This window comes from Pezoporus occidentalis, unplaced genomic scaffold (assembly GCF_034315485.1).
Source record: "Pezoporus occidentalis ecotype Australia unplaced genomic scaffold, CSIRO_AGI_Poc_V1 ctg102, whole genome shotgun sequence".
Lineage (NCBI taxonomy): Eukaryota > Metazoa > Chordata > Aves > Psittaciformes > Psittacidae > Pezoporus > Pezoporus occidentalis.
The window spans coordinates 1,592,837-1,611,401 of record NW_026912801.1 but is presented as its reverse complement, the minus strand read 5'-3'; the positions used below and the strand labels follow the sequence as shown (position 1 = coordinate 1,611,401).

Below are 18,565 nucleotides of genomic sequence, written 5' to 3'. Positions count from 1 at the left end.
AAGATACAAAGAGAGGACAGACACTTGTTTACGCAGACCTTATGAAGCCTCCAGGCCAGTTTCATCCCTGGAAGGCTGCTGCCATTGCCTGCTGATGGAGTTCCTGCTTTTATGGTGAATCCAAAGGGCAGAGCTAAGGTTTTGGTTTCCAAGCTCAAGCTGTCCCTGCAGTTGCACACCTGGAGAAGGTGGCAGGGAGGGAATTTAGGCCAGACTTTTAGAATGGGGCCTGGAAAACGCTGATCCTAAAAGGATTTAAGGGCTCATTAAAGATAAGCACTTGCACCTGATAAGAACAGCACCATAATTAGACATACTCATAGGAAAACATCCAACAGGAATGGCTCCGCATAGGACATCAGAAAGAATCATATCAGACAACTGATCAAAGCCCTGCGGTTTGCATTTGAAAGGAGGAGACTGAAAACCAGAGAAAACAATGACCTGGGGCTGCAAGAAAGAATTGTGCTCTGGGGAAAAAACCAGCTTAACAGTGCTCATCTACATGCTTGCCAAAGGAAAGAATAGGTGCCTTGATGAAGCTTTATAGTTAGTATACACAGATAAAACACTGCAGAGTAGACAGCTCTTTAACTGAGAAAATAAAGGCACAGGAAGAGCCAGCAGCAAGGGGGTGAAGCAGCAGAATTACAGCTCAGGACCAGACACTCATCCAGCTCTGGCTGACTGAAACTCCTCAGAGCAGGAGCTGCCTCTGGGGCCCGGGTCCCAGCCTGAGCCGCATCCCCACCACGCAAAGAGGCAGCAATGGGAGTAAAGAAGCGATTAGACTTTGTAATGACCTCACCAGATTTATTTTCACAGCCTCCCATATCACGCTTGCCTAAAACCGAAGGTACTTTACCGCAAGCAATTATGCTAACGTCTGGAAACAGAACCCATTCAATGGCAAAGAACAAGCTAGAAAACACAATCAAATTCAAATGAACCACCGCAGTAAGGAAATACAACATTTTCCAGAGCAATGCAAAGCCTTCTGATAAAAACAGTCGCGTTTCTCTTTAATCTTTGTTTCCTTCCAGTCTAAATCCTACTTCAGAAGAAAGCAGCTTCACAAGTAACCTCAATGGCATCCAAGTGGTCACAGGCGACCTCCCCATTGCCAGGTAACAAGGGCAAGCTCTGCTATGAGCGTACCATGGGGAGAGGGGAGGAAACCTCCCTGCATGTCTGCGAGCTGTGCACCTGGAGGCCAGGGACACAAACTGATGTGTTAATGGTGCCTCTAAACGGCCAGGGGCTCCTAAATGCCAGATTCAATGGCCACCAGAATGGGGGACAGAAGAACACAAAGCTAGGATCCTTTCAAGGCTACAGTTACCCAACCGTAATTGCCATAACTCATTAAATAACAGCAGCATTCTTCACTGTTCTTTGGAATCAATGGTGAATGAAACGTATTCCATTGCAGAAACAGAAATATCCATGACAGTGAAGCTGCTCTGGGTTTAAGGAGATAAAAAAAAGAGACAACTCCACTTCACTGCCACCAACGGAACAGTTAGAGCCAGGCTGTGTTTGCCTGCTTAAAATTCCACTTATTTTGCAACTGCCATGCTAGAGCAAATCCTAATGATTCAGCACAGACATCTGAAGTGAAGCACACGCTGGGAGACATCAGTACAAGCAAACAAGGTATTTACAGTGCAAAATTTCAGGCCAGAAGAAAAAGTGATAGCTTTTATGCACAAAAACACAGGCCACACTTCAGCTCCTGTAACGCAATGGAAAGCTCCTTGAGACTGCTACGAATGCATCCTTTAGACTGGTGTTTCCACAACCCTCTCTGCACAAAGCGATGAAATCCATTAATGACAATCTGTGAATACTCTTTATTTCAATCTGGCAATACTCAAAACTCCCACTCTGGAATATTCTCCCACCTACTGAGCTGCACATTTCTAGGCAACCAGGAAGGCTGGACATTGCTGCACCAGCCATGGAACCCAGCTAAAGCTCAACCACCCCAAAGATGTCCCCATTGCATCACTCTCCCTGGGCAACAAGGTGCATTTGCTTCCCCTGTTAGCTACAGTCTTGGTGTACTTCAGACAGGAATAGATCCATTGACCTCCTCAAGTCTTCCCCGCCTGCTTTATGGTTTTGTCCCCATTTTGCAAGACAAGAGCAGCTGTATTATCCCAGCAAACATATGCCAAAGGACAAGGATTTCACAAGGCCCTCATGAAATCCGTTCTCCTGCTTCACCACCCATCCTACTACTAAAACCGTTTCAGTCGTATCCAGATTCTTTAATAACTCACATGTCAAGCCCCTGGAAAATCGACCAGCCTCACCATTTCTGCAACAGCTTTTCTGGTTTTGAAGATTGTTCAACCTCACTTCTCCCTTTTACAGCCTACATTAACACCCTATTTCAATACCTCCTTGTAGGTCGTGTTTAGCAGACCGCTAAGTGAGGTCTGCTCATTCCCACTGCTCTTTCCTGGCCTCTCTCCAGCAGGTCCATGTATATTTTGCAGTCCAGTGCCAGGATGGACACAATACTCTGCCAAAAGAGGATTACTTCACATGCCTCACTGGCTGTGATCCTGCTTTTATATTTAGTCATATGATGCAGCACAGACAATACAACCTCAGTGTAATGGCCAAGGCAGTTAACAGTGTCTACCTGAGCAGCGGTTCTCCACCCTGGATCTGTGTGATCATTCCAGCACAGACACAGAGGGCACTGCTGGTTTTGACTGAAAAGCATCACGTTCCCCCCACCTCCTCTAGTCAACAGAGTCACACACACAGCATACAGAGGTTCTTCATCCGAACATTTACACCATTACCTAAAATGCTGCATAGTAACTGATCCCTGATGCTCTGATGCAAACTCCTTCCACATGCCCATGGAAGCACTCACTACCTGTTCCTCAAGCCCATCTCCCCAGCAGCTTGCCCCATCACACAGCAGGTTCAGCCAGGCCACGTCTCCCTCTGTTGCCAGCAAAAGCATGATGTCAGACAGTCAAGGTAACACATACAGTATCTTTACTACTGCTGCTCCCTTATCAAGAGGCCATATTAGCCCTGAAGAGGAAACAAAAAAGTGTAACTGATGTGACACATTACATTGCTGACAAGCCCATACCACGTAATATAATTTTCTCCTTGATGTTTCCAATAATTTAATTATTTTCCCAGTAGTTTTCCAACCCATGAAGCTGACAGATTGCTCTGCTTCATCCTCTTCCCTTCCACAGCATTTCATTTTATTGAAGACCTTTGTTTTACTGTGTCTTGTCCATACTCCAGTGCTCCTCAGACCATCTCCAACACTGGTTTCCAGCAGTTGTTACAGAGAGGTGGCAGGCAAGCAGGTCTTAATATTTACATGAGTGACACTTCACTTTAACTATGACTTACCAATTTTCTGATGAAACATCTTGCCAAAGGTTAATTCACCCCTTTCCTCAAGGTATTTCTGCATAACACTGCGAATACTGAAAAAGAAGGGGAAAAAAGAGTTACTTGAAACTGCTTATTTTAAACCAGACCTTTAACATCCTTTGGAGAAACAGATCTCTAAAATGAAATATTAGTGTAAAAGACTCATGCAGGATGAGAGTTTTTATCCCAGTTAGATAGTTGTGGGATGAACTGAAGGGTGGTATGGGGCTGCCAGCAGGAGCTGGAACACCAAACACTGAGTGTTCTTCCTCAGACAGAGACTGCAGCAGAAACTCATAGGCAGCATCAGGTGGACCCTTGCCTCGGGGTCATAGCACTTTCCAGGGGACATTCTGGGCATCACTTCTGTATTCTTGCATCAGGTTTTAGCTTGCACCATGTAAAACAAGTGTACAAGTCACTCAGAGCTAGAGCAGGCTGTTAGCACTGCAACTGCCATCTATCATCCAGAAAATGAGCCAACACAAGCTCCATTAGGCCCCTAGCTTGGCTGCAATGCACTTAACATCTACTTTGCCTAATTTATAATGTCACAATCACCCATTTAAACCACATTAACAAAGATTTCCTTTATTTGTCAAGTAACCTCAATATTCATTGCAATATAATGCCCATAAAAATTCCACAGGGGCAACAATACAAGTCCATAAATTTGAGAACCCATGCAGCCCAGCAGCATCGTGCCTTGGTAAACCAGCCCTCTTGTCACAGCACGAGGCCAAGATTCCACTGGACCTTTTCTGTTCCAATTTTACAATTGCTATTTTCGTATGTTCTATTTGTTTTTCTAAGAAGTACCACGTGCGCCCTGTAGAAAGTGCTCATGTCTTAAACAAGACTATTCGATACCACTCGGGTTCCTGCAGAAGACTGAGCACCTCACCCTTGTAAAATGTGGCCTCGGAACTGCTTTGGGTTACCCTGAGCAGCAGAGCCCTGCCTGAAAAAGCAAAGGGCTGAGACCATCCCCAGCCCTGTGCATACCTACAAGGCCCCATCACCGGAGCTTCTGAAAACCCTCCCAGACATCAACCAGCATCTCTTCCATCATCTCTGAGGAAGGAAAGTATCCGCACTCCTCTTCAAATGAGGACCTGAGGCATGAAGTCTGCATGATTTGACCAGAAAAACATCTCCAATAAAAGCCAAGAATTAGCTGGAAGGCTTAAACCCCAGCGTAGGGAATCTCTCTATGAACAGTTTTCATGTATATCTCAAAGCCCCGCCTGGAACACAGCTCCACGAACACTGTGATCCCAGGCGAGCACTTTGGAGGATAAGCACCACGTCAACTTAAACAAGAACGGGGAGGGCTGAACGTTGTTAATCAGGTTCAAGGTTATAAATTATTCAGTGACGAACTTGCTAATCTTTTTATCTGCTCATTACAAACTATGCCTCCTCTCTGCGTATTTTAACGATCTAAACAAAATACTGATTCCAAGCAAAGAGGAAGCAGTAGATACTGTGGTTCTGCACTCAGGAAAAGCGAGGTAGTAAAGGGAAATCTCTCACATAAGCAGCAGAACTGCCAAGTTTGGCTGCCTGTTCTTTGGGCAGGCTTTTAAAAATATACATTTGAGCTTAACATGTTTAAAATAATGATGGTAAAACGTAATTCTGCTCTTAAAGGCGAGCACATTGATGGCAAAATGTCTCCAGTTGTACCGATGTGCCAGGGAGCACGGGCAGCATGGCCTGCTCTGCATCCCGCTTCTCCCAACCAGCCCTTCCCCTTGTCTCTCCATGCTTACGGAGGGCTCCTAGATGACCATGGTGTGCATCACCATAGACCACAAACTTCTCTCCCGGTTGACCTGAGCCCATCAGAGCGCCTGCACTTGGAGCACTCTTGTGCAACGTCCCGTTCCCACTGACCGCTAGACTGTTAGTAACAGAATGAGCCCTTTTAATACTGACATCAAGAAAGCTTTTCTCTGCTCCAACAAGTGCACTGCAAGAAACTACACAAACATAGCTCAGTGTGGACAACGGGAGGAGAGAATGCAATATTTAACGTGTGACTGAAGCGGCCAGGAAAACACTCTGATTGTGACAGGAACAAAGGAGCATGCCTCCTCCTCTCCCTCGACACGCAGCGCTTCTGGTCTGATGGATAACATGTCAAAGGAACAAAATGTTTTGGCAGCTACAGAATCTGAACAAATCTGTGAAATGATCACAGGCTCCAGGAGTCCACACTGCAATCCAGCTTCTGAACACAGACTGCCACCCCTTCAGAAGCAGTTCTCGTTATCCAGATGGATAAATAGGAATAAAGGACATGGACTAGATTGTGACTACCCAGAATCACCACCTTCAGTTCTCACACAGACGTCGAAGGTAGAAATCCTTCTGTGTTCAAAAGAAATGAAGCACAGTCCGTGTATGCTTCAGGATGGAAAATTCTGAAATGGAGCCTAGCACATTCCATAAACAGGAAGGAAGAACCCTCTCTGCTTCCATACACTGAATCATCAGCTGCCCTACACACAAGCAATCTGGGTTAAAAGCTGCGTTTCACAGAGAGGTAACCATTTCTGAAAAGCTTTCCATACCCACATGTGCTTTCAGCACAAACCACGCACTAATGCGAGAGTGGACTTCTTTGCACAAGTTCACCTCCGTTCACAGCATGATCTACCTTAACAGCACCGCTCAGGAGAAGCGGAAACAAAAGCCACCTAAAATATCTGACTGTGCTGTGGCAAAACCTTCTGTCCGTGTACCTTCTTCCTTTCTGAAATGGAGAATAGCGAACAGAAACATCAGAAAGGCTCAGGTCACTGTCCACATACCACAGGTCAACTGAAATAGCAAGGACACTTAGGGGAAATCACAAGTCAAGTTTAAGATTTGATGAGAAATGCAACAGGGACTCTGGATACTTCATTGCTGGTTTAACCAGCACTGAACTGAAGTGGGGATCTGGGAGCATGATGCAGCCCTTTGCCCTCGACGAGGCAGGGAAGAGAGCTGCACCATGCCAGGGTCAGCCAGAGACAACTAATGCAGAGGTGACCCATCAGCCAAGTTTTGGGAGAGCTCTTCACTGCAGGTAAGGCAGTCACCTCCATCCTTGGCACTGCAGACAGTACCCACGTACTGCCTCATGCTGACGCTGAGGGGGGCAACGGGATGCTGCAGGCACTTGGAGCGCTCATCTCTTGCAGCCCCATGAGAGAAGTTGCCCTTAAAGCAAAAGCTGAACAATCCAGCAGCTCAGAGCTTACTGCCTGCCCAGGAGCAGGCAGGAAGATGACACTGATATCTAACCATAAACTCTGTGAGCAGCACAGGTCACTCTAACCTGGTCAGCTCCTCCACTGCCCCAGGAAAGGGGTTTGTTACAAGCATGAGCTAAAGAATCTGCTCAAAGGAGCTTTAAGCTGCATCTTGAAGCTGTAGCTACTACAGCCAGCATCCTGGTCTTGCAGACTTGATCAAAGAAACATGCTGAAAAGCAGCCTTCAGGTTAAAACACATTTGGCAATTCAAAAGCTCTCGCTGTCTACCAGCATGTGTGGTGGCACATGGTCTGACAGGACACAGCCGACTGCCGCGGGGCCAAGGTCGGTACAGGCGGAACATGTCTACTTCAAATCACAGCGTCTGAAAACCAGGAAGAAAACACATTCTGTTCTATTTAAGACAGAAAAGGATGTGCACGGAACAGGCATCATTCACCCACAGCCCTCCCTCCCTGGTGAGCTACACCAGCAGTAGCAAACCAGGAGGTCCCTTGGAGAGCAGGGTGAGGATGAGGGCATAAGCAGAAACAGAAGTTAGGGAGGAGGGCAAAATAAAGAGCATTCATTTTGGCATTTCCTAGAAGTTGTGCTCTTTTATCAAAGCTGCCTGGATTCTGTCCCTGCAGGTCTGATACACTGCATTGTGCAGGAGTTCTTCTGAAAGAAGCTTGCACCTAGGAAAAGAAAAGGGTAAAGAAAAATGGGATGGTATGTATGTGAATACATACTCTTACTACTGGAACTCGATCAAGAAGCTATTTACTATTGGCCTTACTGTATCTTAAAGGAGCTTTTAATTATTTATCATAAAAGGCAGTTATTTTTTCTTATAAATCACTAGCAGTTCAGGTTTATGGGATATTAGATATTGCAGAGATGCACCTGACAGCTTGAGAAGAAAAATGTTTGGCCTTATTGCAAGCACTAAAGAATCGTACCCACGTCAGGAATGCACAGTTACACTCACTACTATGTTCACCTATAAGCTGAACCAGAAAAAGGGGAACAGAAAAACAAACCAAGAATGAAATGGCAGCTTTAGGGAGGCCGGCCTGAGAGCAGAGTGCAGTATACAACTCTGCCATCATTTCCTGTACCATCCTGGGCAAGCCCTGAACATTCTCTGCCTCGGCTCTCCAGTCTGTAAAATTAAGCTGGGTTTCTCTTCTTCCTCGTCTTTGTCATCAGGGCAGTAGCATCCTTCGGCATGTGTGGATCCTCTACCCAGCACAAGCTCCTGATGGCTCCTGGCACAGCCAAGAACTGCTTAGATGCTAATAATTATTTCAAGAGAATGTAAGATATTCAGCAGCTAAACCACCACTGCCTCTGACTGCCGACCTTCGGCACCACCTTCCCACTCTCCCCATTCCAGCATCCCGTTTCCACACTGGACAGTCACCTTCCATTTATTCTCATCTGTCATCTCCCTTCTTGTTCTTATCCCCTCTTTCCTTTTTCCCAACCTCTCTCTCATCCTGTTCCCACCTTGCTCACGGTATTCATCACATCCCCTCATCCCATCCCTCCATCTCTGCTTTCCTCTTTGCCTTCTCTTGCTGCACAAATACTCCAGCCTGCGCCCACAGGTAAGTCTCCCAAAGACCTGAGCTTGCTGCAGTCAGAAAATAACCGAGCCCACTTAAGACTCAATTTCAAATGAGGAGAAAATCTGGAAGCCTGAAGTCTAATACTACCAATGCATCATCAGTAATACAGCTTCTCCTCAGAAGTACTTTCACTGAGGTTTTGTGGAGAAGGAAAGAAAACAAGTCACATAACAGAAGGCGACGGGGAGAAGAAAGGAAACATCTCAACATAATGAGTAAATCTGTGCGGCTGATTACTGAGGGTGCTGTTATTTTCTTGTAGTATATTCATCACTGGCATGAAGAATCTCTCCAACTGAACAGAAAATTCCCCGTGAACGAGACTAAACGGCAACAACCGCTGGATCACAGCCCCCAGCTCAGCTTAATGCTCCACTTCAGGGGTGAAAGCAAAGGGCAGACGCTCGCTGCAACCAGTAAAAAAGAATTAGCTTCCCTCCTGTGCAAGAGGTAAAAGAGATGGTGAACGTATCGCAAACCACTCAAGCCATTTCATTTTGCTTCCTCTGAGCCTTGCACCCAGCTCAAAGTTCAGCAGAAGTTAATACTTCCCCAAATTATTTTGTTCTCAGATGCTGTAAAAGTTATTTTATGCATCGCAACGCTTGTTCGAGTGATTAATGGGGCACAGTAAACTCCAGCATGTAAAGCTAGAAGGGACCATGAGACCATCTACGTATCCCTTACTTGTAAAATTCCACATTCGAAGAGGAAAGAAATCATTAGAAAGTTGTGGAAAAAAACCACCAAAATCCAAACATTTTTGGACAACAATGAAATGACATGGAAAGTATATGTTCCTTCTATTCTTTTACTGCTGAGCATCCGATACTATCCTATCCTGTTACTGCAATACCCTTGACAGCAATGCAACATCCAGTTGACTTCATTATTTAATAGAGAAATAAACGTGATGGTTGGTGCTACATTAATTAGAGCACACACTCATCCTACTCTTAGTCTCCCCAGCTGACAGGTAACGCGAAGGAAACCAAACTTATCTCCCTCCACCAACGCAGCAGCACAGGCACCTGCAGCGTGGTTCCTGGTCATTCCTGCATGGATGTCACAAAGGACAAGAACCGGGATAGAAAACAGAAAGGGAAAGAAACTGGCACGTACTTCTACCCAATTTTCTGCCCTTCTGCACCTTCTGAAGCTGATGCCAAGCCCACTGCCAAGTCACTCACTGCGGCCAACTAATGCACTTGTACCTGTCAAGGACAATTAACAGCATATTCCACCCTGTTTATGATGGAAGGGACTAAAGCTCAGCCACACATTCCCACCCCCCCCCCTTCCAGTGCATGTATCTCATCCAGGAGACGAAGCAGCTTCACTTATGCAAACTGTAGTAATGGAGCAAGTTTACGAGTAGAGAGCCAAAAGCAAGAGCTACATAGTGATGATGTCAAAATATGCACTATCTTCATGTTCCTTGAGGATCGGCTGCATTATCATTGCTGGAATCTGAAACTAACATAAAAGCCTCTAAGTACATGAATTTTTCAGGAATAATTACACTGCCTGGTAATGTCAAGGACTTGCCCTTCCACCAGAACGCTGCGACTGAGCGAGTACAAGGAGGAGAAATTGGAGCAAAACCACATCTCCCCGCTCCTGCAATTAAGTAATTTGTCACTCATCATTCTTGCTCTTAAACAAATACAAACCACTGAAGACGTGCCAATTTTTTTTTAATCTATCTTCCCGTATCTATAAAATGTTTAGATCTTTCTTTAAATGCAGTGTGCAACCATAAACATTAAGTGAGCTACCACGAACTACAGCCAACGTTTTCTTTCGCCTGCGATTTATTTATTCATTTATAGTCTCCAGATGCAATTGTACAGAGACTTCAGTGTTTATTTGCACTATCCAAATCCATCAGAAACTTGCTAAAACTGGACCACAGATCCTGCCCCAAAGGCCTTTGAACTGCCAGCATGACAGGGTCAACAAGCCCAACTCAAAGCAAGGAGAGACTGGCACACCGCCAGTGCAGCCAAGCCTTCCTTCTTTAGAGAAGTGCCTTTAAAAGGTTTAGTAATGCAAAACGGATCAAAAGTGAAACCTTTCACATAATATGCGGCCTAAGAATCACCTCTTCCCAGAAGTCTTTTAAACAAGTTCAAACTACAGGAGCTGGTGCTTGTTTGTGCATCACCAACCCAGGGCATCGCCCAGGCTGGATTGACGTTTGCCTCTAATAAAGGCTTTGATTTGCAGAGCTCCACCTGAGAAACCTGCCCTTTCCCCAGTTCCTTTCTCCCCTGGACATGACATATGCTGACACAGGATGAACTCCTGGCACACTGGAAGGGGACTGGGGGGGTTCTACATGAACGGGGGGGGGTCTACATGTATCCCAACCCTCTCAGACATCATTATTTATGAAAGGCATATTTATATAGGTGTTTACTCAGTATTAGGATTATCTTCTTGCAGAAACTAACACGCATGGGGTGAAGCTCTTGCTGTGGGAAACAGCTGTATTTTCTAAAGCTAGGAACTGCTGCTTTTACCTCAATTTAGTTCAATTAAATTGCTTTATTCCATTTATGCACCTAGACCTGACGGCTCCTGATTGGCTTTTTTCTAATTCTATTAATTACAAAAAAAGAAATAACAATGTTGTTCTTGAGAAGAAGATTAAACCAGGCCATTCCACAGGACTTCACCTGAAAAGAAACTGAGACCTGCACACATCCATGTCCTGACGTTATCGTTCCAGAGCTCTGCCAAAAGCATTTCACATGGGAAGGCCTGGGCACTGTAAAGCTGTCATACCTGTACAGGGAGCAGTGGCTGTTAATTTTACTGGAAAGGCAAATCTGCTTGTCCACATCTCCCACCAGGAACACCATGTGTGCTCCGTGTGCTGCAGCTGGTCAGATGCATCACACCTACAATGCAACATCACACCATAGAAGCTTCCCCTCAAAACAGCCCTGGAAACATCCCTGTTTCCAGCACAGCATCAGCAGACTGCACACTGATCCCTTCCCCGATCAACCTCATTTACCTTCTTTCTTAATTAAAGTAATGACACCCGAGGGAAGGTCTATGTTTCAAAACATAAGCTTCAGTCTCACAGCATCCCCACAGGAGAGCTAATTGGAGCATCTCTCCCGAGGCCAGAGCTCTCTTGCCTGCACACTTAGATGCGCTGAGTACTGTGTGCTCAGGAGCAAGACAGTCCAGGGCCTCACTGCTTATCCAAAGCTTGGAAAATCAAACTGCAATGCCTGCATCTGCCAAAGGTCCTACGAGTGACCAAAGGTACACATTTACTTTCTGACAGGCGTAGTTTCTGATCTGTAGAGCACAGGTAGCACCAGAGCTCTCCTTTCAGACTCTCACTTCTCATCTATTTTAGCCTTGCCACGGGACCTTCGTCCTCCCATGCTCTTCCCACATAGGCCTGTCTTTTATTAACGAGTCACTGCAGATAAACAGATAAAGAAATAACAGCCTGAATTCCCAAGTGAGAGAACACCCAACTGGCGCAGGGAGCAGCATCCGCAGCCCTGCTCCACAGGCTCCGGCACTGACAGTCCACATCCATCCCGAAAGCCTGCATTCTCCCTAAGCACAAAGCTGAGATAAAAAGCAAGCACACGTTGTCAGCAGCCCCAAGCTTCCCGTATGTATCCGAAACTATTTTGAGAAACCCATCTTTTTACTACCTTCCCAACCACACACTTCTACTGACAGCACTTAGGAGGCTGAATCGCTAAAGAAAATCTAACTACTGTCATCTGTCCTCACCCCAGCAGGGCTGAGCTCTTCCACAACAAAACCACAACTGTTCAGTCCTTCTTGTAATGCTAAATCAAGTTTTAACCCCTCCTCAACCAGTTACCATGTGAAGAGTCAAGCATCCCTTTTCGGCCAAGCAAGGTAAGATGTAAGCTTCAGTCTACACACTTCATCATTGCTGAACAGGAAGACTAACCTTTGAAACACACACCTCACTATCAATTGCACTAAACTAAATGAACAACTGCCTTCTCGACCGTACTTGTCAATAGCAATTTACTACATTAAGTAAGGAAATCAAAAATAGCCTAAGACAGGAGACAAGCAGGATGGGCCAGTACAGTGCTTACGCCGCTCTCCAGGCATCCAACAGCACTATCGCTTGAGGCAGGGGACAAAAGGCATGCTGGAGTGTCTCAAATATGTAAAAATACACCCTCACGGGTATTTTTAGCACTTGAAAACTGGGCAGATGCTCTGCTGTCTCACTGAAATGAGAAGACACCATCTCAGAAATGTCAGCTGCATTGCAGAAGTACAGTAACATGGAATAATGCACCCGTACGAGTGGTTTACTACCGGTTTCATGACAGCGCCCAGTGAACTCTGAGAAGCTCCATTTAACAGCAACACTCTGGCCTTGGAAAGTCCCTACCACTTGTCTCCATCACACACCTACTCCAGGGTCACCTACGGCACTTGCTGGAATCCTTGACTTGTGTTCACCATCCCTAGCTCTCACCAGGCTTTGCCTCCTGTGTTCTTCACTTAAACATCCACCTCAACCAAGGAGCTGCAGTACAACTGCAAGACAATAAAGGAGTTCCTAAACCCGTTTCACTCAGAATCCTTTTTCCTTCTGTATTTCACAAACTGCGTGTCGATGAAACCATTGTGAACAGTTCGAGGGTCCTGCATGCTGGTTTTAATTTCTCACTTCAGATTTTTCAATTCAATATTTAGTAAGTCCTGGAAATGGCATCAAAATACCCAGAAACACTTCACTAAAAAAACCTGTAAATGTCAAACAAACCCCTCAACTGTTTTGCAGTTTTACACAGCCAAGCTTAAGAAATTCTATTCAAATAATTTACAGTCATTATTGCCACAAGCAGATGGAACACGCTCCAGTGAAGCATCACCTTACAGAGCTAAATTCACAAATTCAGCCGAATTAAGCATTAGATCCTTAATCCTCCCTAGCATCTCCTGTTTAATTCTGCATTCATTGGCACGTTTCTGTGCAAAGCCCAGGAAATGCATAAGCCTTTGCAGAATCTGGGCCTATGTTCTGAAAACAGGAAAACAGCACTTTGAAGATTTCTACCATTTGCATTCAGACAGTGAGGAAGAAGCGTGATACAGCACAAGACTTCCTGGAGCTGCCACGTTCTCTAAACAACCTGCGTATAAAGTAGGGGGTTGGTGTTAATGTCACTGGTGAGACCCTGCCATGCCACGGCCCAGCAACACAAAAGGTGCTGCAGGTCCCGCATGCCATCGGAGGGAAGTGAATGCAAATGGGCAGAGAGAAGCAGACGGGAAACACCACGGGTAAACACAGCAACCACTGCCTCAGCACTGCAAACACCGGGAGATTAAACACAATAAACCCCAGGAGCCTCCTAACAAACAGGGTGTTTCAAGGAGGGATTCGGGGAGCAGCTCTGCAGGCCTGAAGGCAATGATCAGCACAGACCAAAGCTGGCAGTGCCCCTCACCTCACATTGGGCAACAGAAGCTGCAGCAGTTCCCGATACCGTGGCGCTAAGCAAGAGATGCTCAGTGAGTGAAGTGCCAAAGCAGAAGCCCAAAACTGAGGGGTATGCTTGGAGCAACAGGGAAGCACCTAGAAAGATGCAAAGGGATGACACGGGTGTAATGGCAACAAGGATGAAAATTACACAACCAATTGTCAGGAAGATTTGGGTAGAGACAGCACTCTAAATGAATAAGCACCACAAGAAAATGTTAAAGGAAGCCAGAGGAAACACCATCAAAGTAACCGAGGCTGACAGAGACAGAGGTTTAGCCTGTAACTTAGAGATGTTACAGAAGTTTCAAGAGGTACAAGAAAACACTGGAGGGAACATGAAGAAACAACTGAAATTCAGAGAAAGAGTACAGCAATGCCGAGAGAACAAAACTGAAAACCAGAAGGATCGAGGACAGAGATGCTTAACTCCCAGCTAGAGATGCCCCTGGGTTTTCAGCACTGTAACATGAAGAAAGCAAAGCACAAACAGTTCAGGACTGAAGTGGGAAAGAAAAAGCAATCTCCATGCATTCAGTGACCCTCGACTGGTTTTACACGAGTTGGTCTGAGGACAGGTAGGAAAGCAAAGAGCACACCCCAGACAAACCTGCCTCAGGAAGAAGCCGTGGGGTACCAGTACCTCACTTCAACTCTAAAGGTAAAGCGAGGATGGATGATACCTGAGGAAAAACATGTTAGAAGCATGGCTTTTAAGGAAGTGACAGCAACATGCTCCTTTTTCCCCAAGGGGTAGGATTCAGGAGCATACAGGAGGACAGCAGAGCTGGACGGAACCCACTGCAAGCCTCTTTGATTTCAGTTACTGGATTTCTTGAACCATTTTTCTCTATTTCACATTATGAAAATCCTTTAGTCAGGACAGAGGAAGCTGCTAGCAAATAAAAGGAGCTGTTCTCTAGTGTTCTTCCACTCCCTTTGATCAAAATAAGGGAAATCTAAAATTTACACGGAAAAGTGAAGACCTTCAGAACTCTGCTGAATAGCCCAAAAACCGGAATGCAGCAAATTTACTCCTTCCCCAAACCTAAAAATATTGGACATCAATTGTGCAGAAAATGATCAAGGCTTCAGGTTTGCTCATGTTTCAACACATCTGCTTTTCCGTTTCAGTCCTACCTGTGCAGGACATTCTGCCTTTGACACCCTTCTGTCCACCCATGCGAATCCACCCACAAAGCAGCTCCCAAGGAACAACGCAGAACTCAAGGATACCGCAGCTTTCCCAGGCCCTGGCAAGGCCCTTTGGAACGAAAGGAAACGCAAGAAGGGAAGGAAAAGCAGATGACAGGGGATGGAAAAAGGGTCGTTTTGTTTTGGTGGTTTAAAACAACAAAAACACCCTCAGCCTCTTCCTTGGGCACTTCTTGTCCCATCAGTGCTCGCTGGCCTTTTTCTTCCCAAACTGTGATATTTAACATGTTCGGTACAGAAGCAGTCTGAGGATACTCCATGTAAACTCAGCACTAATCAGCCCCATGGCCAATAAACTCTTCACCCTCATAGTTTATTTGCTGCTAAGCCTTGGCCTGCGGCCTTGGAATTCATTCTGCTTCACTACAGCTATTTCCTTGTAAACAGGAAGCCCCCTCAAATTTGCATGACAGTAAACTCATTTACTTCATTTGCTCTTATCTCAGCGATATAAAACGATATAAAACGGTGCCTACAGGTGTGCCAGGCTCCAGCAAAGAGACAAAGTGGGACAGGGGGGAAAACCTTTGTGACCCATCCCCAGGAGGTAACGTCAGCGCACAGGATGCCGTGGCTGGGCAGCGGCTGCCCGCTGGAGATAAACCAGCAGGGAACACATTCCTGCTGCAACAAGGCAGAGCCGTGGATGTGATATTCCAGTGACCTTCGTGCTGTCTGTCCCGCTGGCAGCCAGGAGCCGAACGCCAGGATGCTGCTCGCAGCGTTACAACCGGTGCTCGTGCTCCTCCGAGGAGCTGCTCTCGCACCCCAAAATGAAAACACATCTTTGGAAACATTGTTTGATTTCAAACTCGTATAAGGCAGGACGTTGTGTGCTGTATTTTTTTTTTTTACTGTTACTATATCAACCTGCATTAACCAGCCGATTTATGTAATTTTAAATGAATCACTTTGCCAGCGATACCGAATATTTAAGTATAGCCAACACACTGTGTCTGTTTTAATGAGAGGGACCAAAAAAAAACCCTGACCAGAAGCCAGCAGGAAGACATCTGACACCAGAATAACGGTCACAATTTCCTACTGCATGAGGAAATCCCTGGTTTCAGTTAGAAGCTGAGAAGTTCAGTCATTTCAAGCACCCTAAGAGCCGTTTGTGGTCCCAGGCTTAGGTAAGTCTGCTCTCATTTATGTCCACGCTTCCTCTCATTCATTTCCTGAGCTGTCCTGTTTGTCCCACAGCACCCTGGCACCGCTCACAAACCAATCCCTTGCTGAAGGCTCCTCGCCTTCTGCAGAGCACGACAGTCTGGGGGGGATGGCAAACAACCCTTTTCCTTTAGTATCGTATGTAAGCTGCAAACAGGTTCTTCCACACGCAGCTCCGGGAGCGAGGCGTTGCACCCACCTCACCCTTCACCTCTCCTCCTCCGCCGCCAAACTTCCTCTTGCACCCGGCTGCTGCTTCCCAAACACGGCTGAAGCATCTCAGGGCAACGACCAAGCATCGGCCAAATGCGGGTCCTGGAGGAGGAGAGCACTGTGCTGCGGGCTCTCCAGGCCTGCGCCGGGCGACGAGGCTTGCTCTGCGCTCTGTGCAATGGCTATCGGTACCAGCAGCAGCTTTTGAGCCTCCCCACAAGCTCCAACAGTGCTGCTGTTTGCTCATGTGGGTGCTGGAAGGACCCGTCCTCCTCTGCACCCCTCCACGTGCCATCTTCTGCCTCCCCAGAGGGGTCCCGTCCCTGCTGCATGGCAGAACCCCACTGCACATCCCTGCCACCGAGGACAGCAGCACTGAGGAATGTGAAGCTACCAGCACTCCAGTAAACACACCGCACCTCAGGCTAAGTGTTATGGGTATTATTTTCATGAGCATCTCCACACATCAGGAGAAAACCAGGCACCTGCACCTGCCCAAGAAGCCATCCTCAACCGAACCCTAAAAACCACTGCCAACCCCATTTGCCTGAGGTTTCACATCCTTGTGAGGGGGATTAGCACAGGCCGAGCACCCCCGTGCCCTTCACCTTCCACACTGCCCAGAATTCAAGCGTAAAGGCAGAAAAACAAGTGACCAAGTGCGAGAGGGCTTCAGGGAGCCCCCGCTCGCGGCAGAGCTGGGCTAGGCCACCAGCAGCCATGCAAACTGCCTACACGCTTTGCAGTGCATGGGGGGGTTGGTTTTTTCTGCTGCAATCTGTAGCTTGCCTGCTAAAACATCATTTTGCATATATACATATACATATATATGCACACACGGAGAGCCGTGAAAGGTTACTTTTCATTTCAGCAGTAAATAACTAAGCGATGCTCAGGTGATTTTATAACCCGTGCATAACCAAGGGCTGTCGTTCAGCAAAAAAAAAGATGCTTCTCATAGAATCCCGGCCTGGTTTGGGTTGAAGGGACCTTAAAGCTCCTCCAGCTCCTACCCCTGCCACGGGCAGGGACCCCTTCCTCTAGAGCAGCTTGCTCCAAGCCCCAGCCCGGCAGGACGCCCAGTGATGGAGCCGGCCGTGAGCCCGAGCCGTGCCCCGCTTCATGGCTGAGCACACACCGGCTCTGCTCCGAGAGCTGCCTGCGAAGGGAAAACCCTCCCGCCGAGCCTGTCCCCGCATCTCCCTGCTCTGTGGTCAGAGCACCGGGGACTCAGCTCTGCGGAACACAGCAGCGAGCGTGCCTCCGCTCGGGTTCACCGTCCTGCGGAGCTCACCGCCCCACCTGCCTCTCACCCGCTCGATGAAGCATCAAGTTTGGGCTCGAACACCCGCCCGGCCGCGGGGTGCTTACGCTTCCCCCGGAGCAGCGGCGCTCTCCGCACCTCCACCTGCCCGCAGGCGCCCCACAAGTTGCTCCCAGCCCTCGCACCCACCGGCCCCGCTCGGGCCGCCCGAGGCCGCCAGACCGTTATGTCCAGCACCGCGGAGGGGAGGCCGCCGGGCCGCGGCCGGTACCTGGGCTCGGGCAGGGTGATCTTCTTGCTGGCCCTGGCCGCCGGGGTGCTCTTGCTCTTCTCCATCGCCATCAGGTAGCTGACATCGGCCAGCACCGCCTCCAGGTCCGCCATGTTCCCGCTCCCGCCGCCGGGCTGCAGATGGAGGCTCCGCCGGGGCAGCCGCCCCCGAGGCAGGGGTTGGCGGCGGGCGGGCGGCGGCTCCCGCTCCCGTTCCCCCTCCGCCGGTGCCGCCGAGCGCCTCCCGGCTGCGCGTGTGCGAGCGGGGCGGGGAGGGGGGGGGACAGCGGCCGCCTCCCCGCCCTCCGCGCCCGGGGCTCGCCGCCGGCCCTGCGCGCCCTCAGCCCGCGGCCGCCGCGGAGGGCGGGCGGGAACCCCCCCCCCGGGCCGCGCACCGCCCCCGCCGCGCCGCAGCGGCCCCTCAGTGCTCGCCCGCCCTCGCCGGGCCCATGGCGGCGGCAGGGCCGCCCGGCGCGGGCCCCCCCCGCCCCGGCTCGCAGCCTACGCGGCCCCCGCGGCGCCGGGCGGGCAGCTCCGGGTGCGCCCGCGGCGCTCGGCGGCCATGGGCGGGCGGCGCGGCCGCAGGGGCTGCCCGGCGGCGGCTGCGAAAACCCGG

At 48.3% G+C, this 18,565-nt stretch overlaps 1 protein-coding gene across 1 annotated transcript in view; it reads right to left on the bottom strand.

Moving 5' to 3' along the window:
• GRK3 (G protein-coupled receptor kinase 3) overlaps window positions 1-18,227 on the bottom strand; it is a 57,393-nt gene extending 39,166 nt beyond the window's left edge. Inside the window, exons 1-2 of the mRNA XM_062615615.1 lie at window positions 17,951-18,227; window positions 3,397-3,473 (exon numbers count right to left, since the gene is read on the bottom strand). Of these exons, the coding sequence (XP_062471599.1) occupies window positions 3,397-3,473; window positions 17,951-18,063 (190 nt within the window). The 5' untranslated portion in view covers window positions 18,064-18,227. The remainder of the gene's footprint in view (window positions 1-3,396; window positions 3,474-17,950) is intronic.
• Between the last annotated feature and the right edge of the window lie 338 nt (window positions 18,228-18,565).